The sequence below is a fragment of the Diadema setosum genome, chromosome 2 (genome assembly GCF_964275005.1).
Source record: "Diadema setosum chromosome 2, eeDiaSeto1, whole genome shotgun sequence".
NCBI classification, from domain to species: Eukaryota; Metazoa; Echinodermata; class Echinoidea; order Diadematoida; family Diadematidae; genus Diadema; species Diadema setosum.
Genome location: NC_092686.1, coordinates 32,809,590 through 32,836,623, shown reverse-complemented (window position 1 = coordinate 32,836,623; position 27,034 = coordinate 32,809,590). Strand labels below are relative to the sequence as shown.

At 39.4% G+C, this 27,034-nt stretch overlaps 1 protein-coding gene across 1 annotated transcript in view; it reads left to right on the top strand.

Moving 5' to 3' along the window:
• The window catches only part of LOC140241885 (ATP-binding cassette sub-family C member 9-like), a 33,547-nt gene extending 9,262 nt beyond the window's left edge, over positions 1 to 24,285 (top strand). Inside the window, exons 10-32 of the mRNA XM_072321640.1 lie at positions 562 to 798; positions 1,330 to 1,515; positions 2,179 to 2,257; positions 3,134 to 3,236; positions 3,877 to 3,975; positions 4,407 to 4,572; positions 4,974 to 5,111; positions 5,951 to 6,185; positions 8,151 to 8,359; positions 8,903 to 9,069; positions 9,489 to 9,558; positions 10,761 to 10,918; positions 11,517 to 11,609; positions 12,331 to 12,433; positions 14,192 to 14,305; positions 14,819 to 14,930; positions 15,917 to 16,044; positions 16,690 to 16,768; positions 20,877 to 20,985; positions 21,498 to 21,601; positions 22,220 to 22,353; positions 22,936 to 22,998; positions 23,824 to 24,285. Of these exons, the coding sequence (XP_072177741.1) occupies positions 562 to 798; positions 1,330 to 1,515; positions 2,179 to 2,257; positions 3,134 to 3,236; positions 3,877 to 3,975; positions 4,407 to 4,572; positions 4,974 to 5,111; positions 5,951 to 6,185; positions 8,151 to 8,359; positions 8,903 to 9,069; positions 9,489 to 9,558; positions 10,761 to 10,918; positions 11,517 to 11,609; positions 12,331 to 12,433; positions 14,192 to 14,305; positions 14,819 to 14,930; positions 15,917 to 16,044; positions 16,690 to 16,768; positions 20,877 to 20,985; positions 21,498 to 21,601; positions 22,220 to 22,353; positions 22,936 to 22,998; positions 23,824 to 23,961 (3,024 nt within the window). The 3' untranslated portion in view covers positions 23,962 to 24,285. The remainder of the gene's footprint in view (positions 1 to 561; positions 799 to 1,329; positions 1,516 to 2,178; positions 2,258 to 3,133; positions 3,237 to 3,876; positions 3,976 to 4,406; positions 4,573 to 4,973; positions 5,112 to 5,950; positions 6,186 to 8,150; positions 8,360 to 8,902; positions 9,070 to 9,488; positions 9,559 to 10,760; positions 10,919 to 11,516; positions 11,610 to 12,330; positions 12,434 to 14,191; positions 14,306 to 14,818; positions 14,931 to 15,916; positions 16,045 to 16,689; positions 16,769 to 20,876; positions 20,986 to 21,497; positions 21,602 to 22,219; positions 22,354 to 22,935; positions 22,999 to 23,823) is intronic.
• Positions 24,286 to 27,034: the final 2,749 nt, after the last annotated feature.

The window sequence follows — 27,034 nt, the reverse complement described above, 5'->3', positions numbered from 1 at the left end:
ACTGCGGAAAGCTGATGAGGCAAAACAATAGTTGACATAATATCAAAGACGGAATAAAAAAAAAGGGGGGGGGGGACATATTATGAAACTGTATATCTATCATGCTTCTTAAAAGACTTATGTATTTTCTTTTTAATGTCTTTGACCAATACAATCGTGTTAAGAGAATTATGACGTCAATTGTGTATGTCGTGTGTCCGTGGTGAATATTAATTGACTATAATTTTAACATATTGAATATATTGAATATACTTAAATTAGGTGTGCAATCTCGACCCCGATGTCTCTGTCAAAGGCATCCCCTCTCCCCCCCCCCCCTCCAATCATGTTTGGAATGTTTTTATCATTCATTCGCAGTGTTCACCTTGGTTTTACTGTTTGATACCAGAATTAACTTTCAACTTGTTTCCGTTATGTGTAAATAAATCCTTACAGCGTGTACTTTGATGGCTAAACCATGACCTGCAACAAAAAGTAAAATGGTATATTCGTCTTGCGGCTATGTAACTGTCACGTTCACTCACCTTTCGCCTGTCTGCCATTTTCACTATCCTTCTGAAGTCATTCAGCATCTATACAGCCATCACTGGCGAAGTTCTTTCTCCCGACGTCGCCTTCTCTTCGCTCTATCTCTTCAACTCCCTCGTGGACCCGATGTTCGTTTTCCCTTACGTCATCAGTCTCTACGTCAGCTCACACATTAGCACAAAGCGCGTGAAGTTCTTCCTCGTCGCTCCGGAGGTCGAGGGAAGGGAACCCCAAACTGCTCACCATCAAGACAATAATGGGTCGAACAAGGTATTTCTCTCACTTCGCAAAACAAGAAAGAGAAAGAGCGAGAGAGAGAGAGAGAGAGAGAGAGAGTGAGGGAGAGGGGGGCAGGGAATTAAGCTAAGACTATTGTAGTTCGTTTAGTTTACCCTTTCCTTTATGAATACTTGGACAGCTATGATCGAGGTTGATAGCTATCATTAAGTACAGTGAAACAAAGGCAACGGTTACTGTTTGGAACGCTGTACTCATGTACTTATCAAAGCGTTCATTTCTTGACTGATTAGTCGACACTTTCCTGTAAAAAGATGTGACTACAAGCTTCATGGATGAACATAGAAATAGGAAAAGAAATTAGATGAAAGGTAGTGATTACATGTCAGTCCTAAAATCTCAGAAATAACGATTTAAAAAAAATCTAATGACAAAACCGGACTGTCAGACGGAGTAGGCCTACTGTGGATGTGGAGAAAGCTTTCGAAATAATGGCGCCCTTAAGAGTTTGGTTTACACTTTGTCGATCCCAAGTCTGAAATGTTTGTGTATGTGTTATTTCAGGGTAACGCTGAGAAGCAACATATTAGGCAATCCTATCGGGACTTGAGGCGGTCATCAATGGACGGAGAAGTGAACGGATACACGCCGTCACTGTTGGCAGAAAACCCTGCCATGAAGACCTACGGAGCAATGGACAGCTCTCCAAAATCTTCGGGATCGACGTTACCGGAAGGCGTTGCCATCCAGGTACGTTTTCTAAGCGCATTGGTGAAAGTATTCCGCTTTTAATCTCCAACGATTATAATTGTGATATTAACAGATGTTTATATATAGAAAGAGAGCTGTGCACATCCTCTCTGACTGTATCCATGGTTACAATACTTAAAACTTAAACTAAAGTTTGTATCGAAGGCGTCAGGGCTACTGAGCTCAGTCTGTATTATATGCCACAGAATCATGCACTTAACTTTAGTAAAATCCGTTGGTTATACTGAGCTGTGTCATCTCGTGATGGATCTGTACGAAATCATATTCATATATGGACGTATACGGTCCTAATGGTTTGATACAATCTAGTATACCCTATACAATGATTATAGAGGAGTTGATGAGACTGTTTGCACTGTTACTGTGTCATGATGACAGATGGTTTATTCTGACTTAGATTTTGATGTACGAGTGTTCAAACAAGTGATGTACCCCATAATAGGTAGAAAGAGTGTTTTCTTCATAATCATTATCCGTATTCTTAAGTTTGTTTTAATATTTCTGTTTTCGCACTTATAAAAGCATCAAGAGTAAACCTGTAAGTAAAATTGTAAATCTAGCTGATGTGGGTCACCGCCCGTCCGTAGCAAGCGTGGAATGTCAGCTTAAAGTAGTTTCATTTATTAATCCACATTAACTTAGATTTCGAACGGTTATTTCACGTGGGATCCGGACTCGGAAGAGCCAGTCTTACATGACATCAATGTCGACATACCAGAAGGTACGAGATCTAGTTAGTGACTTGATAGAATTGAATTCCGATCTTCTCTTTTTCTCATATGTTATCATGGTTACTGGTTAGCTGAAAGACCAAAATGAAGAATTTGCTTTCACGTGGTGAGTATCTTAATCTATGAAACAATCAATCAAACAAACAAACAAACAAACAAACCTTTGTTCTTATACGCACACATTATATGCACACACACGATCAAACATACTTAATCAAATGACAAAACATTGTGATCACCCCCGTCCTTTCAACTGGAAGAATTTCAGGGAGAATCCCTATGGAGCTATTAAAAGGGCATTAGCTTTTATTTATTTTTTTCCGATTTTCAATTTCTTTGTAAATGATAATATGGTAATTAGTAATTGATTAATAAGGATGGCTGAAACCATATAGACAATATGATCTTTGCTATCGAAAAACAAGTCAATCTCAGGAAATGTGCAGCAATCACGATTTAACAAGACGTTAACTTTTCTTCCAAGATCTTATTGCATTTAGCTACATTGATCACCTTGTAATTAATGCATCCTACTCACAAACACTTTATGCAGATTACAACCCTGACTAGGTTTTGTCAGCAACTTGAATATATACCATACACTATCTTCCGATACCAAAAATACCCCTAAAAAAAGAACCAAAAAAAAAAACAACAACTACCACAACAATTATTTAAAAAAAAAATCATCAATAGGAAAGCAAAATGCCGAATACCGAATAAGTATGTTGGTTTTCAGATGGCGTAATCTTTGAGAAACTTATGTTCGCTTCGTCTACATATAAATACATCTTTGTCTATAATATCTCTCAATTTTTTTTTTAATATCCATATCTGTGCAATATTCTCTGGGTCATTTTTAAAAGGCAAACTGACCGTCATCGTGGGTACGGTTGGGAGCGGAAAGTCGTCCATCCTCCAAGCCGTACTGGGAGAAATGACGACTCTGAGGGGCAGGATACAAATACGGTAAGGACTTAAAGCCCGTCGTCGAACGCATTATCATTAATTTATTGGGAACCCAGATCATCGATATAACCGAGTGTAATTCTTTCTTTTTTTTTTAATAGAATGACTGATATTACTTTTTTAAAGGAATATTCATTTGATTTCATGTGATAATTCATTATTTCATAAATCATAAGAATTCCCTTGAATGAGTGTAAAACAGGCAAATGGAATTTTAAGCAAATTTACATACAGCATTGTAAAAAAAAAATCATTTGTATAGAACCAAAGTAGACAGTCTGCCCTTCGCCAGCAAATTCCTTCTCACCATCCATCTCCACCGGTTCACCTTTTTGCAAGGAATAAACAGACCACCCCACACACACGCACACACACACAAACATACATTACCAAACATTTTACAGCCTTACAGTATTAATGTAAAGTAGATGCAATGTAATTAATACGTTATATATTTTAACAATCGAAATTCTTCTTTTAGCCTGCATACACTTTATATACACAATTATTGCACAATAAAGGGAACAGGGGAGATGTACAGAAAGAGTGGAAAGAAATTACCAACCTTTATACCTTTCCCATTTCAGCATGTACCTAAATTCATAAATTTACGAAACGTTACTGACCAATCTGTTCGCAGGGAAGGAGCGAAAATAGCACTTGGTCAACAAAAAGCTTGGCTGGTGAATTGTTCCCTCCGGGACAACGTTACTTTCGGTGAGCCGTATGACAGTGACAGGTAAGCCTGACTTTATAGGAATAAGAAAGAGAGAAAAATGAGGGGATAAGTTAATTCAAAAGTTCGTTCATGTTGTGTTTTTGTAAAGGATAGTCACGATGAAATAGCTGTCTCAGCTTCAATTCATTTCAATTCTTTAGTGCTTTATTGTACAATGTATGTGAAAATTTGTCAAGGGCATGGGTAACTTTTTCAACAAAATGAAATGAGCGCGTGCGTTGGGTTGTCTTTTTTTGCTACATCCCAATTGGATATAAAGAAAATGCAATGAACTAGGCGTTCTGAAGAAAATGTTGCATTATTGGCATCTCCCGCTTTCCTTTTCATTGTTTTCTCGACAAAATGGCCGTCTTCATGCTAGCGACATAGGTGTAATCTTCCCCTTCCTCTTTCGTTTGACGGTTTAACGGTTACATTTCATATTTCTATAGGTACCGAGAGGTAATCGACGCATGCGCACTAACGGCTGACATCGAAATGCTTCCGGGTGGAGACAATACCGAAATCGGTGAGAAGGGTCTCAATCTGAGTGGTGGACAGAAGCAGCGCGTCAGCGTGGCGAGAACGATGTACTCTGGACGAGACATTATCATATTGGTAATAATATTCTATATGATTATATTTCGTCATCCTATACCCTCTTCCCTTCAATGTTCGTCAAGCGACCACATAATCATGAACTTTTAAATTCATAGATTCTCTGTCAAGTTACGAGATTCTTTTGATTTCACCATCATCCACTAATCGCACCACTTATTTTTGAACCGTCCTCCCTTCTCTCACTAGTTCTTACTTCCTTTTTTTTACCTGTATCGTCTATACTTTCTATCCCATTCAATACTTCTTTTCTACTATTTTTCACTTTTACTTTCGTATCCGTCTCTTCTAACTTATACATAATCATATACCTTTTCACCGTTTTTCTATGATATGTCCTTACTTGTTTACTTTTACCCCTATGTTTCTTTTATTTTTTCTTTCCTCTTCTGTTTTCACAGGATGACCCTCTGTCTGCCCTTGACATGCATGTTGGAAGTCATCTATTCGAGAGAGGAATCTTGAAAATACTGAAGAAGCGCAAACAGACTATCATTCTCGTCACGCATCAGCTACAATACCTACCGGAAGCTGATAAGGTTTGACTTTTTACTATTGAGGTTTGGCTATAGTAATTGTTAGCCTCATAATAGCTGCGATGTTATACTATTGAAGCTTATTTAAGAAGACGGTTTCAAATAGGGAGACAAATTAAAGAAAATCACACCTGAACCTTCATTCCTCGGAATAACATCTTGCTTTCATTTAATATGCCTTGTCCGCCTTGGACTACTTAAATATAACGAAGTCGGAATTTTGGAGCTTGGGTATTTGTTCCATGTTCATCGTGTCACTGCGGGCAACAAGGGACAGCCTAGTGGTAGTGTCGCTGCCCCGAAAGCAGTAGATTACATGTTCGAGTCCCACTGGTTCCTTTTTCCGACACGTTTGTTAATTTACAGATCAGCTGTTGCGATCTTAAAGGGATCGTATAGTTTTGGTTGAGACCTAACTTCATATTTCTGATATATTTGGTAAGATAATGAGAAACCTCACAGTTATGAAATATGAAAGAGCATGTAATTCCATGAGGAATTCAACGTTTATTTGATGAAAATCGGTTTTGAAATGGCTGCATCCAAAACAGAGCAATCCTAATAAAATGTGGGACCCACCTTTTATTACAATCGCTTTGTTTTACTTTGTTTTTGGATGTTTCAGCCATTCCAAATCTGATTTTCATCAAATAAACTTTGAATTCCTCTTAAGATGGTATGCTCTATAGTATTTCACAAATGTTTTCTTGGTATCTCGCAAATAAAAATTTAAAAGCCCAATTCTCATCTCCACCAATACTGTACCATCCCTTTAATTTCATTTGTAGAGGGAGACAAATTGAAAAAACTCACACTAAAACGTACCTTCTTTTTATCTGTAGATCCTCATCATGAAGGATGGTCGAATTCTTCACCAAGGAGATCCGGACGATATAAACCAGGCTGACCCATCCATTATGGCCGAGTCGCAGAGGGCACTGAAAGTGATGACCGAATCGGAGGCCGAATTGTCTGGTGGCGAGTCCCAAGCCACCCTGGAGGAGAGGAGATCGTTGAAGAAGCAGATCTCTCAGCTTTCTGCGTCGATGAAAACTGCAGACGATAAAATCGATGAAGGTAATTGCCCATAAAGAATTACGATTGGAGGATGTGCAATGTTTCACTCTAAACTGGTTTGAGCATGCTTTCGTAGTCATACGTCCTTTTGGTTTAATTTGGGTGTTGTCTTTGTGACATACTGAGTGTGTGTGTGCTTATGTGTGCGGTTTTATTTATTTATTTATTTATTTATTTATTTTCTTGTTTGTTGTTGTTGTTGTTGTTGTTGTTGTTTTGTTTTTTTTTTTTTTTTTGGGGGGGGGGAGGGTCTTTCCTGAATATCGTCACATTGGTATTTCGATGAATGTTTGAGGCTTATTTACTTTCTCTGAATTGACTCTACCTATAACAGTTAGGCCCTACTTAAAAGCTAGCCCGGACTTGTGGAGGTTCCTGCTGTTCCTATGAACACAGTCAATGCGCAGCTTTCTCTAGCAATGAGCTTCCACGGCCGGCTACAATAACAGCGCATGCAGTCTAAAAAATGTAGTTGTGGTGTTATGTTACGGTGTTTGCTGTGTTTACGGTGATTCTAAAAGCCGTAAATCAATTACTGATTATAATCATCCAATGTTAAGTGTAAGATAAATGGCCCATGGTCTTTCCACGTGGTAAGTTATCAAATTTTTGTTATGGATTGGGTATTGTAAATGTTTAATCTTGTATAGAAAAGGCTTCGATTTTGCGGCTCCAATGAGTTTTGTTAAGCGCACACTCCATGGATCCCCATAAGCTGTAATTTTGACGTATTGCAACGAATTACCAGACTTGTGAAAAGTGCAACTGAACATAAAACTAAGATTTAGGCCTATTAGATACATAAATTATGCAGAAATTAATTGATATTAATTAGTCCGTGTTCTTCGCACAGAGGTTGAGTGCGGTGCAACAGTGAAAACAAGGCAAGTGCCATAATGTGTCTCGCCCATTCGCGTACAATTTCTTGTACGCGAATGGGATAGAACAGATGAAAAAAGATATATATTAGATAAAAAGAGATATAAAAGGGTAAAAATTTATGGCAAAAAAGTGCCATAAAAACTTAACATTGAGCCCTTAAAGTTTGTTGACCCCTGCCTGTGACCTTTGACCTTGTGGTGACCATCCATTCCCCAAGGGACATCTACCATCCAAGTTCGGTCACAAACGGACCTATGGATCAAAAGTTATGACCCACAATAGAAACGCGCCATAAAAACTTAACATTGGGCTCTAAAAGTTCGTTGACCCCTGCCTGTGAGCTTTGACCTTGAGGTGACCTTCATATATGGTAAAATGTGAAACTTTGTATGACCCCTCTTCTCTCGAAGTTTGATTGCAATTGAATCCCAGAGTAAAGAGTTATTAAAGTTTTTGTAGCATACGGACGGACGACGGACGGACGGACGACGGACGGAAGGACGACCGACGGACAGATGCCGCAGGCGAGCCCTTAGTCTCCCCACACCTCCGGTGGGCTCGACAAAAACAGTTACATTGTAGAACGAGAACATCAGTAGGATTCTAGGTGGTTGAATAGTTCAATCATTGATGATGAGCTAAATTTGGAGGCGGTGATACTAGTCAAGTCAAGTTCAAGCTCGTAGTGGAGTATGGGGCGCCAAGTGTCACATAGTCCCTTTCATATCACGAAATCAGTCATTTTTCGTTGACTTTGTTGTTGTTTTTTGCGTTGACAAGTGACGACGTCAATTTCTTGACGAAATTGCTATTTCGTTGTCAAAATTGTAATTTCGTGACGAAGATGACGTTGTCTCTTGTCAACGAACAAACAATTTTGTTCCAAAAATGTCATTTCGTGATGAGATTGTCATTTCGTGACGAAATGACCGATTTCGTCACGAAAACAATGCGACACTTGGCACCCCATTCTTGACTATGAGCTTATCATTGAAGTTAAGGATAACCATCTTAACGTGATTGATGAGAATTAAGTCTTAATTGATAAAGCCGTATCGAAATGTTCCTTTTTCACTGCTGTAGATGACGAAAGAGGCAAACTGGTGGTCAAGGAGGACCAGGAGACTGGATCCGTGTCCTACGAAATCTATTTCTTCTACCTGAAAGCCATGAATTACGTGGTTGGCATCACGGCGGTACTCACTGTGCTGGCAGGGTGCGGCTTTGAAATCGGAACTAACTTTTGGTTGGCCACGTGGTCCGAGGCTAGTTTGGAGGCTAACAATACTCAGGTAAAAGAGGATGCATTGTAAGTATGAGACGCCAATATTTAGTGTTTGCCTGATGGGTGGTCACCCACAATGTACAAGCAGATATATGAATTATGATATACGTTATATACACGCGCGCGAGAGCGTACATGCGCACGCACGCACACACACACACCACTCACTCTTGTTCACACACACACTCACATAGACATACACAGATACATACACATTAAAAGTTTTCCCATGATTACATTGTATTGTTCTTGAAATGTTAATTGACTATTTAACGAAGTCTTGAAGAGTTTAATCCGCATATGCTACGTCAAACTTTGGTCAAAATCGTACGTTCTGGATGATTTACCGGCCTGATATAACATAAAATTACCAGGACACTCTTCAGGCATTCAATTTGCCACTCGACTGCTATGTACATCGTGCAGTATGAAGTACTGAGTACATGGAAATTCTCATTTTTATGCGAATTTTCAGATTAGGTCACAATTATGGCTCTGACGTAACCCCTAACGCTCATATTTTTTCTCTATTAATCCCTGTATCCCATAGGATGTTCTCGACGACACGAATTATTATATTTCGATCTACGCCGCACTTTCGGGATGCAATGTATTTTTCAAAATCGTATCCGTACTCTTCCTCACTGCTGGTGTGTACTACGCTTCAAAGAATTTGCACTTTGACATGCTCGACAACATTATCAAAGCCCCAATGAGGTATGTTTCGGTCATGTAATGGTATTGTCTTACTTATTAATGTTCTATTTTTCAGTGGTGGTATTGTATTCTTCTATTGAGGGCTCCGTCAGCATTACAGCATTGCACATTACCATGCTAAAGAGATATATAGAGACATAAAAACCTTGATGATAACTAAAGTTTCCATAGGGTGATTCCGTTTCGACAACTTTTGTTGTGTTGACATAGCTTGTGGTTTCTGCTAGCTACTGCTGTTTCAACGACAGATGCTATCTTACCAAGTTGTATCGTGAAGTCTTTAATGCAGCGTTGTGTAGTGGAGATCGTGGTAGAGTTAGAACCAACACTTCACTTTCTGCTCTGTATAATCCAGTCATGCAAACGAGATGTAAACAAACTTATGCCATCTAATAATTTCCATCTTTCACACATCACAGATTTTTCGACACGACTCCAACAGGACGGGTGTTAAACAGATTCTCGTCGGACACACAACTCATTGACCAGGTATCGTTTCAATTTAAGTATACCCTGACTCTCAACACGGGGAGGGGACGTACTAATATCCGAGGCAGACTGCGGACCTACTGCCCTGACTGTATCCGTAGAGTCTAATGCTGCGTTTACACCATGTTCCTGGCGACCACCTCACGGCAGTTACGGTCCGAAACGTTTTGGGCCGTGAGTGCATCGGAGACTTAACAGTTACTTTTCACACCGTCCTGAAATTTTAGTAAAATCAGACACACGACAAAGGAAATGTTCAAATTCGGCTCCGGGTCATTCATAAGGGCATCTTGAACCCATACGACCACCGCACCGGCGCGCCGGTAGAGTTTCTCAAGCTCCAGCAGCAACTTCATGAGCGGTGACGAAATCTTTGTGCACACATTAGTTACGTTCAGACGGCAGACCCTAACCTCGAGGTTAGGAAACCTCGAGGTTTAGCTCTTACCCCCTATTGTGTTTCCTTTGTTTGTCTTTCTGGTAAACTTTTTGATAAAGCTTTATGTAGCCTTCGTATATGGTGCGGGTGCCATCGTGTGACCTTCTGCACTTGCTTTGGCTGTTGATTGGCTTTTGACCATCATTGACCATGGTCGGGACCGACTTCTCACGAAACTTAAAACACCATCATTATTCGTATACTTGCCATCTTTAACTTCGGGACAGTGTGACGTCACTATTCCGAAGACCGTGACGCACCGTGAGCAGAATGACCAAGACCTCACAAAGTTGAATACGGAGAGTGACAAAATTACACGATACGCTACATTTTGGATAATCACTGATACTGGTAACTGAACATGGTGTAAACGTATCGCATTAAAAAAAAAAAATCAGAGCTAGGCTGTTACAGCACTACAATACTTTTATGCGAAAAATGGGTACCCTACAACTCATTGCTTTTGGTTTGATTTCAAAGAAGGTAATATAGTGAAGATTCATGTAAAAATTGATTGAAGATCTGCGAGAAGATGAAATCATTGATTTCTTTATGAATTTGTATTGTTTCGAGTGACACTACTATTTCTTTCACAACGGGTGAAACTAGAAAATCTTGTCACTTTCTTACTTGATGTGTGTTTCATCCTTAGGAAGTTTGACAACTTTGATTGTGTGATTTTACTCTATCAATTAGATTCATACTGTCTATTCATGCAATAAAAATGTAACTTATCAACAGCATCAACAATGCCTCTTTACAGCGCCTCATTCAGAACCTTCGCATGTTTCTCAACCTCGGTTCCATGGTCCTTGCCGTATTCGCTGTCATCATCTCCGTCGAAGTCTTTTTCATCTTCTTCATCATCCCCGTCGGCATCGTCTTTTTCATACTGGCCGTCTACTACGTGACCACGTCTAGGTAAAGTGGGAGAAAACATTACACTTTAACACCCAGATTCTCTGAAACTCCGGGATGTTTACGAGTTTATACGGAAGACAATATGTGTTTTTATTTGTCTTCGTGCATTGTATTTCATGATAAAATTCTTGATAAATTTTGTAGTATGGTTAGAAAATCACTTTAGTACTCTGCTCTGCTGTAAATGAATATTTATGTGCAATCTGTTCTTCAATTGCGCCTTTGGTGGCATAAAAATCATGCCAATGTTACCATGGAGTTTATCATCCAGTTAAAGAGATGATATACATTTGTACCCTAAAAAGTGAGATGATCAATACACAAGTAATAAAGACGATGAACGGTATTTCACAAAAGCTTGTTATTAGGACATCACGTGTATGTCTGCAATTTCATTTTGTCGAGAGAAAAGAGAGAAGTGTATTTTTCCAGATATTTTGTAAACGGCAGCAAATTCGCAGGTCCTAAAAGAGCGTAATTATTTAAAAAAGCAACTTTTGCCAATTAATCAATATTGCTTGAGCAACTGAAAACGTTCAAGAGTAGTTAGTTCTCAACCCAACTGCATTCATTGACATTCTTTTCATGTTTCATACAGGGAGCTCCAACGATGCGAAAGTGTGACGCGTTCTCCGGTCTTCGCTCACTTCTCAGAGACTCTAAACGGGTTGCCGACCATCCGATCATTCGGGTTCGTTGAGTTATTCGAATGTTATAAACTGTTCGTATAGGACTTTTATGGTTTATTTACACTGTAAGGTCTCACGCAAAGTAGTGGGTGCTAAAGATCTGAAAGTCATTATAATTCAATTTGTGAACACTTTACTCAATGCTGAATGACATTAAGTAAGCGTATATAGTTTAGCTTCTCAAAATGCGCTTATTCATTTCATTTTCTGGATTCATTGCCAAAGACGATAAATGTGTTTATATTGATTCTCATGGGCCAATTTTTACTACATTATTTTGCACACGTGTTTCCTTTAATACACTTATTCGTTTGTTTACTTCACCCCATAATAAAGGAAAAAAAAAGAGCATGCAAGGAAATGAAGTAAAAACCGAAAACTTTAGTAGACAATGACCGGTGTCTTAAAAAAAGATGACATCATAGGGAACAAACAATAATGGAGCAGAAAGGAGAAGAAAGGGAAACTTGCATGTAGTTTCGAGAGTCAAACTGGTCAGATGTGACATATTGAATGGCGTATACTGTACCCGAGAAGCTGCTATTGCTCCACTTACCCAAATCCACGTTATTTGTGTATTTTTCCCTTCAAAAAGAATGCTGTTAAAGTGTCAAACCCGTTGTCATTCCAAGGTAATGTTTGCATTCTCTTCGACATCGCCATCCAAGTTTCTCTTCTGAAAACGTCTCTACTTTGTCCGGTATATAATTCTTTTGTGCGCAGGGACCAGAAGAGGTTCTTTCAGACTGCACTCGACAGAATATTGGTCAACAACAGAGTGTATGCCTACCTTATTATGTCTCAGCGCTGGATCGGCTTTCGTCTGGTATATATTTTGTCAAAATTATATTTACGTAGAAATAGCCTCTATTACAGGAACTGGCCGCATTAGCATTTGTTAAAAGAAATGATTAATATTTAGGGTACAACACTGATAAAAACTCAGCATTGTAACATACACTTCCTGAACGATCCCAAGTTGTATATGCAATGTTTATAAAGATAATTTTGATATCTGTTCGAAATAACCCGACGTCGTTATTCCCACTCGAATAGAGGGAGCAAAGCCTAAGTCCGTATAATATATGCTTGGTCGCATTATATGTAGTTTGACACAACAAAGAAAAACATTTCACAACGATAATAAAAAGTGATTTGATAAAACAACCGACTCTATGGAAAACGGAACCCCCCTCCAAAAAAAAAAAAAAGAACAAACAAACAAAACGCCCTTTCTTCTTATCTTGAACCTCAGCATAAATGTAGCATATATGAATTATAATAGTTTTATATGTATTAATGCACACCATGCTGCTTTCGTATTGATATCACTGTTTGAATAATTCTAGTTGGTCTAGACATTCATATCCGTCCTTCATAAATTTCACACCCATGAATTTTGGGACCTATACAGTTTTATAAGCTAGCTTGTGTACGCCCCATAATATTTCTGTTACTTCTTTGAGACGCCTTCATACCATAACACGGCTATTGGCATTTATTTTGTGTTTATTACGTTCTTTATTTGGAGCGATCACAAGATATGATTGTATGCATTTTGTATTCTTATTTGCTGAATCAATTTCAAGGAATGTGAAAAAAAAGGAAATGTGAAAATAAGTTGAACTAAACAACATTGTACCTTGCGTGCAAATACAACGCCGTAAAAAAAAAAAAAAAATCCATAAAGCTCTACGGGAACATCGCATATCATAAACAAAGGAAAACAAGGAAAAGTAGAAATTACGCGGTGCGTAAAATATGTCCCCGCCGGAAGTAGCATTTAGTAGCAAAATGTACAATATAGGTCAAAAATCAAGGTCAAAGGTCAAAGAAGTCAAAGGTCAAAATTCTGTGTAGAAGTTTTGAAGCCCTCACCTAGTGCCATCACATAATGAAAACGGAATCGAAATCGGGTTAGAAATGGCGAAGGACTAGCATTTTGTAGCAAAATGTACAATATAGGTCAAAAATCAAGGTCAAAGGTCAAAGAAGTCAAAGGTCAAAATTCTGTGTAGCAGTTTTGAAGCCCTCAGCTAGTGCCATCACACAAAGCAAACGGAATCGAAATCGGGTTAGAAATGGCGAAGGAGTAGCATTTTGTAGCCAATGTACAATATAGGTCAAAAATCAAGGTCAAAGGTCAAAGAAGTCAAAGGTCCAAATTCTGTGTAGAAGTTTTGAAGCCCTCACCTAGTGCCATCACATAAAGCAAACGGAATCGAAATCGGGTTAGAAATGGCGAAGGAGTAGCATTTTGAAGTAAAATGTACAATATAGGTCAAAGGTCAAGGTCAAAGGTCACAACTGAAATTCTGTGTAGAAGTTTCAAAGCTCCCATGTAGTGCTATCATATAAAGCAAACAGAATCAAAATTGGCTCATGAATGACAGAGAAGTAGCAAATTGAACATTTTGATCACACACGGACGCACAGACAGACGGACGGACGGACGGACACACGGACACACACACACACGTACGGAGCCCGTTTCATAGTCCCCTGCTCGAACTCGTTCGGCGGGGACAAAAAGTGACTAATATTGTAATCATCCCGCTTTTCTTATTATGTCCTTTTCCACAAGGAATGGCTGGGTGCCACAGTGGTGCTATTCTCCAGTCTATTTTGTCTATTGGGAGCGTTCTACTTCGGTATTGAAGCCAGTTACGTTGGACTGGCTGTTACATACTCACTCGAGGTAACCACCAATTCTGCAATAACCTTCTTGTTCCATTCTAAATATTCAATTTCGTTCACTGTATATCTGAGAAAAACCTTTCAGAAAATCGATCCCCCCCCCCCATGCCTATAGCAGCGTCCAACTTTATGTTACTTTGAGACCATTTGATTTAAATGAAAGACTTTACGACGAAAAAACAAAACAAAAAACAAATAAACAAACTGACGGCTTACTCTTTCAAAATCAGGAACTGTATCGTGTTTACCCCATCACTAGGTGCTACATGCTCACTTGAGGTAACCACTGTTTTTCATTAACATTTTTGTTTCACACTGAATGTTTACCTTCATAAATTCGCTGTTTGTCTGAAAAGAAAATATAATACAAATATTCTCCAGAGGCAGGGTATTAGGAGAAAAGTGATACTGTACCAAAACTACAAAGAAATTGCTAATTAATTATCTAATTTTACTTAACTAATCATATATGCTGGATAATACTTCATGATTCCTGTGTACTTTCCATGTATAGATATCGCTGTACATGACCCTGACGGTTCGAGCGGCGGCAGAATTGGAGCTGCAGATGAATGCCGTAGAAAGGGTCAAATTTTACTCCGATATTGAAGGAGAGGACTATGGTGGTGGGTGAACTTTCCTGCATTATGCATCATATCACTTTAAATGGAACATGTCGAAATTCAATCATAATTTTCCTATACCCCTGTGCTACCTTGCCTTAGCCGCTTTTGTGAAATACTGAATGAATGTTAAACCCCACAGAACGTTGTATGCTTTCAGAGTATTGTGTTCGTATACCTTTTTGGGACCACCAGCCTCATGAATATTGCCCTAGTGATACAGATCTTAAAGGAGACCTCCGAATGATTTTCAGATTTTTACATGTGAACAACTATAAAGTAGTTATACCGAGGACAGAGTTTCAGAATTTATGATAATTGGGATGAAGAATAAGAACATTTTTTGAAATTTATAACAAATTGCAATGAACAAGGATGATGACATGGCAGGGTCACCATAAGCCTGCTTTAGTTGGGGCTCAAGGAACAGAACAAAAGAAGAAGGCATGCATAGATTATACACAGGTGAACTCGCAAGCAAGCGGTATTGTAATGGAATTACACTGCTACATTTCTGAAATATGTGAGCCTCCTATGTCATCATCCTTGTTCAGTGTAATTTGCTTAGGGTTTTTCAACGTATTATTTCTCTGCTCAAGAACCACAATAAATTCCACAAATCTATACATGGAGCTGTTGATTTATGTACTACATGATGTGAAATTATGAAAATCATTTGGAATGTCCCTTTAATAAAATTTTGTACACCGTCTGTATGTTATTCGGCTAGCTCTACGGAGTCTCTTTCTTCCCTTGCGACTTAGGTTAGTGGAAAATACTCTAAATAATAAGTTCTGGATCAGATTATAACATAAGATTGACTTGACTGAGAAAGACATCGTTTTGCGGTGTGAGCATTATCACTGCGCATAAATCAAATATACCTATCTTCAAAGTTAATATTTCAGAGACAGACAGGATGAATACTCCCATCTGAACCGCGTCTATGATTAGGTGCTAATAGTAAATGCTGATATTTTTCCTGATAGGCATTGAACCTCCTCCCTCGTGGCCACAGAAAGGCGAGATCCAGATAGAAAACATTTGTGTACGGTACGCTCGCGACTTGGACGCCGTACTCAATGACGTCAACATCACTATCCCGTCTCAAGACAAGGTAGGCCGCCACTAGGCACGAACACTCGGTACCTCTCTGGGCCAGCAGGAATAATGTGCCTGATATTAAACGCAGCCTGAGTTAGAATTTCGAGTTCAGCATTTGTCATGCTAAGTTGAGTTCGTTTCTGTATGATTGTAAAAACGTATTGATGAAGACAAAAATACAGATGTGATCCAGGAAGCAGCCAAGTTTAGTGGCAACTACTGTTGATGGTGCCATTTAATCCTCTGAGAAGTTGGATTCACGAGGGCGCCACTGGATGGCGTGATCAACTGCTTTGCCACATGGATACGACAATGGCGTGATGATCCACGCAACATGTATCTTTGGGTGTAATGCAACAGCGCCTTATCCAATCCTTACAAAGACAAAACTGTGCTGACTGGTAACTTCCTATCTCAATCGCTGTCTGAGACAGTAACTCACATTACACTGTCTGATAAGAGTCGTATACATTCCCCTGCTTTGTCAATTTGTTTGATGTGAAGACTGATGTCTAACCTCAACTTCAAGTGTTACGAAGGAGACGATACAGAAGAGTACATGGATATCAATGTCAGAGATTAATGTTGCCCTAGACTTATTTACAATTTATTTTGGTATCATGCTGTATTGTCGTTAATTGTGTTTCTTCGTCATTAGCTTGGAATATGTGGCAGAACCGGCAGTGGAAAGTCATCCCTCACGCTGGCGCTATTCCGAATGATCGACACATACCAAGGTATCTTGTTACTATGGCTGCCTACTGCATGAACACGGAGCTACATATAGCTTCATGGTATAAAGAATACTAAGCTTCCATGCTACAGGGATGATGTATTTAAATCTTTATTACTTCGCATATCTGCCTATGACATCACCATTACCACGACCATTACTAAACAATTTCTTTTCCGGATTCGGATGAAAGTTCATGCTATGAGCAATTCATGGGCGTCACCAGGGGGGGTGCGTTGGGTGCGAACGCACCCCCCTTCAGATCCTTAAATAAAAAAAAAAAAAAAAAAAAAAAAAAAAAACCTTCAGTTCGCGAGCGACCTCAACGCCGGACGCTAAATAATTATCATTTTCTTCTTTTTTTTTTTCTTCAATTTTGCACCAGGGACAAATATATATATATATATATATATATATATATATATATATATATATATATATATGTATATATCGTGGGCAAAAACAATTCGCACCCGATATGGCAGCGCTGATTTTATACGTATCTACTAGTATTCTATACAGTGTTTACTATTTTATCGAACGTAATGTACATCCGTACGGTACGGAGCACGTACACGTTTGCATGTACGTGTGCTACTTACAAGTATGTAGGGTCTATTTACGTTACTTCTGACCTATCCATATTGCCAGCCCAAGAGCGAGCCTTTGCCTCATTAAAAAAAAAAGAAATGGAGGGGCAAGCATATCATTTTGCCCACCCCTCCCCCTCCATGATTCCAGAGACAAGAAGATTTTCTTACCTTTTTTTTTTGACAGAAAAAAAAGTTGCCCCAATAAAAATATCGGAGGGGCAAGCATATTATGATTTTGCCCCCCCCCCCACATAATTAATAATTCCCGAAATGAGAAGATTTTCTTGCTTTTGAAAGAAAAAAAAATTGTTGCCCCCATGCATAAAAAAATATTGGAAGGTAAGCTCACCATTTGCCCCACCCCACATAATCATAATTCCCGCGATGAAGAGATTTTCTTGCTTTTTTGTTAGAAATCTGTACAACGAGGGGGGGGGGGGGGCGCGCACGGGGGGCGGGGGGTACCCCCCTCCCCCATCCTCTGGTTAAAAAAAAAGACTTACCAAAATAGTAATTCAAGGATTAGTAAACTGCTTTTGAATGAAAGGGTGATCAAGAAATAAGATATTTTTCTATGATTTCTTTTAACCATAATTAAATAGGTATATGTATTGTGAAACATTGTTCAAAAAGCCCGGAGCCGACAAAAGATTGTGATTCAGCGTGATTCCTGGTTGGCATTCTGCATAATTATAAGCAGGATGTGCACAGTGTGTACTCAGATCAGAACATCCGAACGGTAAAAAGAGTCGCTACAATGTTGCGCAATGTGATGTAGAATTTACACCTTTGTACCTTATACGCTTCGCTTCGTGATTTTGCAGTGTTGCTTTACATACTAGTCTATATAAAAATGTCTTGCATTGCTAATGAAAAGACTTGACCTTGGCTAATTCCTAACTTTTCCATGTATATAATACACACACACACAATCAAACACGCACATTTATTAAGAGATGCTCTAAAGTGCATATTTTGGACATCCTTCCCCCGCTTGGTCACTTCGACGCCACCTCGCTGGTCATACCTCCCCCAGTCATGAACATAAACCGACACCCTTGGCTACGAGTGGCGGATCCAGTGGGAGGGGCGCACCGGGCGTTCCTTCCCCACCCCTTCATTTCCAAAGCGAAAAAATATAGCTTCAAACGGCAGTTTTTGGACTGTAAAATGTCAAAATTTTCAAGCTCGCTCGTTCCGCTCGCTCGCATTAAAATTCTCCTGATATTGCTGCCAGTAATTGCCAGCAGTTCCGCCCGGTGCGCCCCCCTCCCCTTAATTTCGAGAGCAAAAAAAGATATAACTTCAAACGGCAGTTTTTGGACTGTAAAATTTAGTTGTAATGCCATTCTCCTGAAGTTGCTGCCAGTAATTGCCGGCAGTTGCGCCCGGTGCGCCCCCCCCCCTTAATTTCCAAAGCGAAAAAATATAGCTTCAAATGGCAGTTTTTGGACTGTAAAATGTCAAAATTTTCAAGCTCGCTCGTTCCGCTCGCTCGCATTAAAATTCTCCTGATATTGCTGCCAGTAATTGCCAGCAGTTCCGCCCGCCGGTGCGACCCCCTCCCCTTAATTTCGAGAGCAAAAAAAGATATAACTTCAAACGGCAGTTTTTGGACTGTAAAATTTAGTTGTAATGCCATTGTCCTGAAGTCGCTGCCAGTAATTGCCGGCAGTTGCGCCCGGTGCGCCCCCCCCCCCCCCTTAATTTCCAAAGCGAAAAAAATATGGCTACAAACGGCACTTTGGGGACTGTAAAATGTCACAATTTTCAAGCTCGCTCGCTCCGCTCGCTCGCATTTAAATTCTCCTGATATAATTGCTGCCAGTAATTGCCAGCAGTTGCGCCCGGTGCCCCCCCCCCTTAATTTCGAAAGCAAAAAAGATATAGCTGCAAACGACAGTTTTTGGACAGTAAAATGTCAAAATTTTCAAGCTCGCTCGCATTTAATCTTTATGCAATTCTTCTGATGTTACTGCCAGGCAGCAGTTGCGCCCGAAGCGCCCCCCCCCCCCCTTGATTTCCAAAGCGAAAAAAAAATAGCTACAAACGGCAGTTTTTTAACTTTAAAATGTCAAAATTTTTCAAGCTCGCTCTCTTCGCTCGCTCGCATTGAATCGTTCTGCAATTCACCTGATGTTGCTGCCAGTAATTGCCAGCAGTTGCGCCCGGTGCACCCCCCCCCCCCCCCTTAATTTCCAAAGCGAAAAAATATTGCTAAGAACGGCAGTTTTTGGACTGTAAAATGTAAAATTTTCAAGCTCACTCTCTTCGCTCATCACCTGATGTTGCTGCCAGTAATTGCCAGCGGTTCCGCCCGGTGCGCCCACCCTTAATTTCCAAAGCGAAAAAAAAAAAAAAAATATGGCTAAGAACGGCAGTGCTTGGACTGTAAAATGTAAAATTTTCAAGCTCGCTCGCTCCGCACGCTCACATGTAATCGTTATGCTCACCTGATGTTGCTGCCAGTAATTGCCAGCAGTTGCGCCCGGTGCGCCCCCCCCCCCCTTAATTTCCAAAGCGAAAAAAAAAAAAAATATGGCTACAAACGGCAGTTTTTGGACTGTAAAATGGCAACATTTTCAAGCTCGCTCGCTCCGCTCGCTCGCATGTAATCGTTATGTCATTCTCCTGATATTGCTGCCCGTAATTTGTCGTTTCACACCGTCATTCCATAATCCATTTATAGGGGAAACAACCCCCTCCCACAACCTCCCCCTTTGCTCGGGCTCGGTCGCGTTCATGACATCAGTGTAAGAATTATTACTAGAAGTTTATTTGAATTATACCATTTATAGGCAAAGTGTTGTATAACAATTTACTTCAAAATGTACTGATACCTTAAACAAGTGGGACTGATTCAAGTCGATAAAACAAACAAAACATGCATCAAAATGCAATTTTAGTCCTAACGGGGGGGGGGGGGGGGAAACAGGCACTTCCACCCCCCTTACTCGCTCCCTCGCATACTAACCCCCCTCCCCCCCCCCCCCCCCCCAAGATGAAATCCTAGCTGCGCCGGTGCCCTTTCCTCGCTTGGTTTCCCTCAAAAAACAGTAAAAGTCTAGTGATTGAGAGCTTCCTATATTCCAAATGTCTGTCCAAAAAATCTCGTTACAATTAGTGTCAAAACGCACCCCCCTTGAAAAAAAGCTGGTGACGCCCCTGCAATTACAATGTGCTGACTCCTAATCTGATTATTCGTCTTATAGAATTCAAAGTCCATGGTCAACCGAGAAAAAACAACAACAGAGGATGACAAAAAGTCGTTATTATGTTGTTGTCACTTGTTTTAATCCAACACACACACACACAAAAAAAAAAAGATGAGAAGACTTGCTCAAATATGAATGATTTTCGTTCTAGTTTGTTTAATTTTTTTTTCACTTGTACCATGACGGCGTCATGCGGATCGACAGTTTGATATGTTTTCTTGAAAAGGTTTGAAAGCGGACAGTGTTATCATTTACTGACTGACCTGTCCACTATGCAATTTTCTTCTTTTGGAATGTGTTTTAGGTCGTATTGTGATCGATGGGATAGACATCTCCACTGTTCCACTGAGAGCTTTACGTCAACGTCTCTCCATCATTCCACAAGATGCCTTTCTATTCACGGGCACAATAAGGTTTGTGTCAACCAAAGTCTCCACTCTAAAGATTCTCGAGTTCTTCTCGCGGTCTGTCGTGCATAGCATGACCTTTTTTTAATAATTAAGCGAGTCTGCAGTTTCTATGCGTCGAAATGTTGGCTGACATTGTAGTGCACTCCAAACTTTCTACTGCAACTTGTAAATGTCCTGAAATCTCAAGCTTTAACATTATTTAAACTGCCGTGACATGTATATCCCGAGGTATATCTCACTGCACGATTACAGCCTGTCTACAGCAGGTCCATGCCCTTACTGGAAATATTATATCTCTTTGCGCCATGAGCGATGGCTGAACTTGAAAGGCCATGTGAGATAGTTTACTTGAGTTTACTCATAATTGTTGGGCAAAACTTGAAACTATTTGCTCTGCCTACCTCCTCATCACTAGCAAAATTCGAACGAAAAATATTCTGTCTTGTGAAAAGGATGGTAATGCACATGATGGTCTAAAATATTATCCTGTTTTGATTTAATATTCAAACCTGCAGGAGCAACCTTGATCCTACCAACACGAAACGGGATGAGGAGCTGTGGAAAGCGTTGGAAATTGCTCAACTCAAGGATATAGTCTCCGGCCAAGAAGAAGGCCTTGGTGCGTTCATCCAGTCCTTGCAAATATCATTCATTTCAATTTACATTTTTCATACATTTCTCATTATCACAGTGCCAAGATTTGATAAATCCTGTCCTACGTACACTACGGTGGAGTGAGCAAAAATGATACAAATAATATCCTCATAGTATGTAGGTTAAATTATCATCAAAGAAAATAGAATCACCAAATATTGTACTCCAATCTCTAGATCCATTTCACAGCCCAAGGGGAGTCATCTATTATGTAGCAAAAGAATTTTAATCTGATGGCAAATGTTTCTGCGGATCTCTTTTTTCTCCATTCTGCCTGTGTGTAATCATGATACTTTAAAGTCTTAGGCCTCACAATCATCATTTCAAGTCATGTTCAGTTTGCATGGACACGAAGAAATGGTTGTCCATCATGATTTATGTCGGGACAAACAACAAAAGAAATCTATTCGATTAATATCATTTGGGATATTTCACAATAATCTCCGTGAACACGAAAACGGATTTAAGTTTTAACGTGATCTATAAGAGATGAGGAGAAGAGTTCGCCTACTTTCAGCTCCCATATTTTAAACCTTTAATTAACATGAATTATGATAAACCTTTCAATCACTCTTGTGCAAAGACTACCAAGTCACTGAAGGCGGTGATAACTTCAGCGTGGGTCAGAGGCAGCTCTTTTGCCTCGCCCGAGCTTTCCTGAGGAACTCACAGATCGTAGTCATGGACGAGGCTACGGCTTCCATCGATCACGAAACTGTAAGTTGACTTAAACTCAAGCTAATACTGTCATAAAAAGGACAGAAAGGGAATGACTCTGTTTTCCCCGTAATACATGGCCTAAGCGCATAACACTCTTAATTTTCCACATTCTCCACACATCACCACTCGGTAACGAATTTCTTGGTCACTGCCTCTTGCACGCTAGTTTGTAACTGATGATAATATTATCAAGACAACACATCATTTAAACTCGTGTCACTGACAATCTCTCAGTTTTCATGCCGCCAAATTGTAAATACAAGCATGAATGCTAAGGGGATGTGGACATAATTCTGGTATAGGAATGCCGCTATTTTTTTTTTTCAAACACATACTGTTATGGCGCCATACATAATAATCATGCTATGAATCATCAAAGTTTCTGGCTAGATGTCGACCAGTATATAGCGTAGAAACATACAGTGGTATACTTTTAATTACCTCGTGAATGATACTCTCCTTTACGTCTCGTTACCCTTGACAGATTACCAATAAATGATACTAATGCACTATCTAAATCATCACATAGAAAAGAAAAAGTGTTCTGGGCTCCACATTTTTTTTCGTTGTTCCTGCTAGGATCGCATACTGCAAGACGTCGTAGCCGATGTGTTTGAAGATAGAACCGTCCTGACGATAGCGGTAAGTCAAAAAAAACAAAAACAACAACACATCAAAACTCTCTCTTATAATTCCACATGGATGATTAAGTGGGTACACAGTTTTAACAGTAAATTCATTCTGTAATCAATATGTAAAGAAAAGATTAAATCCCCCAAGGTTCATCTGCTACTTTGCAATATATCCATTTGTCAAATCCTTACCGCAAGGAGGTGCGGATCAAGGAATTCTGTAAAGGGGGGGGGGGGCAATTAATGTTTCTGGTGGCACTTCCGGGTTTCATTTCATTTTTTATTTTTTATTTCTTCTGTCTTTAACGAAAAATAAAGGGGGCCTGCGCTGGTTGCGCCCCCCTCTGGATCCACCACTGGCAAGAAAATCAAGCAGATATGAACCAGACTGACAAACTTATCGATGATGATGGAAACTTATTATTATTCAGCGACATATTAATGAAGTTTTTAACACCCTGGGATAATTATAATGACAATTCAATAATTTATAATCAATAACTATCTGTGTGGTAGATTATTCCCCTTATCAAATTGATACAGTGGTCAAGGTGAAGATTCATATGTGTATATGATATACAGACAGACAGACAGACACACACACACACACACACACACACACACATATATATATATATATATATATATATATATATATATATATATATATATATACATGTATATATATTGTTGTTGTTGTTGTTTGATGGGCCCGTATAATAATTCATAATCACACGCCAGCATAAGACAAATTCATTAGGACTGGTATGACATCGCCCAATCCAAACGGAAAATAACTAAAGCCAGTTTGATCTTCACTTTCATGTACTGACAGCATCGCGTCGGCACCATTTTGAATGGAGACCATATCCTCACCCTGAGTGACGGTCACGTGATCGAGTACGACACCCCAAACAACCTGTTGGATGACGAGGACAGCGTGTTTGCGTCCCTGGTTAGAGCCGGAAAGTGAAAGCTATGCTTTCTTGAATCTACAGTTAACTGAAATAAAGGGCAGTGTCATTGGTGGTCTGCTATGAAGAGGTACATGACTATACGCGTGAGCAGAACACGACAAACCAAGTTTTTCATTCGTCGTTTAGAAATCATTATTTTTTCCACTGAAATTTCTGACACACCTATGGTTTGTATAGGTAACATGTTGGCAGAATGCCAGCACTGCATTTGATGCCTTGTCTGTATAAAGCTGCTTCAGAGAGTTCAAGAAAGAATTTCAAGAAGTTCAATTTAAGAATGAAGACATAAAGTTAGGTGTTTTGCTTCATCATGCGCGTGTATTCAGGTATGTTCATTGTCCATTTTTCGATTTCTGAAATACGTTTCATGCAACTCAAACGGTAGTTAAAAAAAAACAAAAAACAGCATCATACTTGATACGTAAAATTTGTTTTAAATTAGTTGTAAATTAAGTTGCATCGAAGCAGTATCTTTCCCTTCCTTATACATGTCAAGCACCCCCTTCCAAAAAAAAAAAGGGGGGGGGGGGTGACACGTTTCTAAAAGCAACGTAGCCCAAACCTGCTTCCAACAGACACGTATGCCTATAGCTAGCTAGGAGACTGCGAATCTTCAAGTGACTGTTCAACCATAATCTAACCCTTCTTCTAGTTACCAAGTTCAGATCTTTCCTGAAAAATTTCTTCGCGCGTCTTTCGAAAATATCTTTCTATCACCTTCTATTTTTTTGGGTTTGCTGTCTGTATCACACCTCTCCTTCCTTTTATAACAGTTAATAACATAATAGCAATAAGAACATTTAATGTGGACCTGCTACCAATAGCTATGAAGCCATGATAATGCATATATGAATGAAGCATTGGGGGCATTTCATGAAGCATTTTGGTCGGATATTTTTCTAACAAACTGTTACACGCTACAGAAATCCCGAGAGCAAATTTGTCCAACAATTTTGTCCGACAAAAAATGCTTCATGAAATGCCCCCCTGGACTGGATCAGGCAGCCTGTCAAGCTAAAATGTTTGTAACGGAAAACAATATGTAAAGAACACCGAATCATGCTCTGACTAAGAATTTGTTTACCACCATGCAGACTATATCAAAAATATGTCTTCGTGATATAATAAATCGAATTTATGCTCCATTTAGATTCTACGGGGTTTTGATAGAAAGCAGGACTATTATTCATTAAATGTTAGAGAACAGTTTTTTCCCCCTTGGAGACGGGGGAGACAGAGAATGCAATGGAATTCGTGAAATATATTTGTGAACTTAACATTCATTGCATTTTGCATAGGGTGAAAACTGTCACTTCCTACTTACTTGTCCCATGCGTTACCTTGTTTATGTTTTGTAAACCAGTGTCCTGACCTTGTTACTATACCGAAAGTTAAATTCATATCGAAGTGTCTTTTTATCACATGATATGAATGTATGAAGCTAATATACAGCTGTGTCTAGAGGATATAGTTACACTTATTTCTTTTTTTTTCCTGGTCTTATGTGATATCCATGCAGCTGTCGATTTCGGTTTCCGGTCTGAGACAAACTTTGTGGTTTAAACTTTAAACATGGAGAATGGTTTAAATTGGCTTTTCTCATTGACATCTGTGATTTGGAAGTAGGGCAGGTTCGTAAAATTTTGGAAGATACTTTCATTATTGTTGTTGTTGTTGTTGTGTATTGAATAATGTGTTTCTGTCAATTCAATTCAATTTAATTCGATTTAATTTTCTCTTGTTTGCATGCATACATAGTACCTTATCTGTACACTTTTACGTAAAATGCATACGTGAGAGACACAGGTATGTAGTATAGATATTATAGGAATACAAGAAATGATATCGATATCAACGTATGAAATACATGACAATTAAAAAACTATTGAGCTGTAATAAGTCAAATTGTATTAATTATGATGTGCATGGGTACAGGTGTGCAGGCCTACAGTATTGTGTCAAAATAAGTGGCTATAAAAGATTTAAAATGATATGATTTGGTGCGGTTGTATGTGTGTGTCAAAATAAGTGAATGTGCAGTAGTTTTAATTGTTATGGGTGAGTGTTAGTGTGTGTGTGTGTGTGTTTAGGGAAGTGAATGTATGTATTTTTCTGAAGTATGTACATGCTGTGTCCTTGATCTGTTAGTTCAATTCAATTCAGTATTTATTTCCCGTTCATGGGTTGGAGCATCCTCGTCAGCCAAGGCTGCTTTTAAAGGTACTAGCCCACATTTGCAAACCCACGAAAATCAAAACTGCATAAAACAGGTCCAATATGACTTCAAGTACAAGTTATAACAGTAACATACCTCACCTCTCGCTCTTTGTCTATACCATTCGATAAAAGAGAGAAAAATCATCGTTTTAAAATCAATTTTCAAACCGGGTCAACCCGACCCAAAATCGAATTACGAGCGCGGGCTATAGCTACGTACATTGTACATGTAACACGTACGTGGACCGGAGCTAGCGAGCGTTATACGCATGCATACGGATTACGGTGCATTTTCATTTATTTTTATGAAAGTAATGGACTAATTGGAACGAAATTTTGCACAGGTGTTACTGCAATCATACCCAAACTCCATGCTAACTATGAGACCAATTGCTGCAGGTTTACAAATGTGGGCTAATACCTTTAAGACAGGTCTACACAGATTTGAGATACAGAGCATATTACAATCGTCATACAGTATACACATAATACACACACAGTTACAGACAGAACAGATGAAAAGAAAGACAGACGCACGTCGCACGACGAACCATGGACGCCAGACGATGAATGATTATTGTGTTTGGTGAACAGGTTATGTGTTTAATTCTTTTGAGTGTGTGTGTGTGTGTGTGTGCGTGTGTGTGTGTGTGTGTGGGTGTGTGTGTATGGGGGGGGGGGGGGTATGTGCTTGTATCTGTGCTTATATTGAGTGAGGTATGCCCTGGGTGTGCCTAGGTGGGAATTGTTGAAGAGGTGGATTCGGGTGAACGTTGGAGTGGTAATTTTCTAAATAGGCATGGATCATGTAGGCCTACAAAGACATTGATTATGAGCATTAAGCCAGTAGTT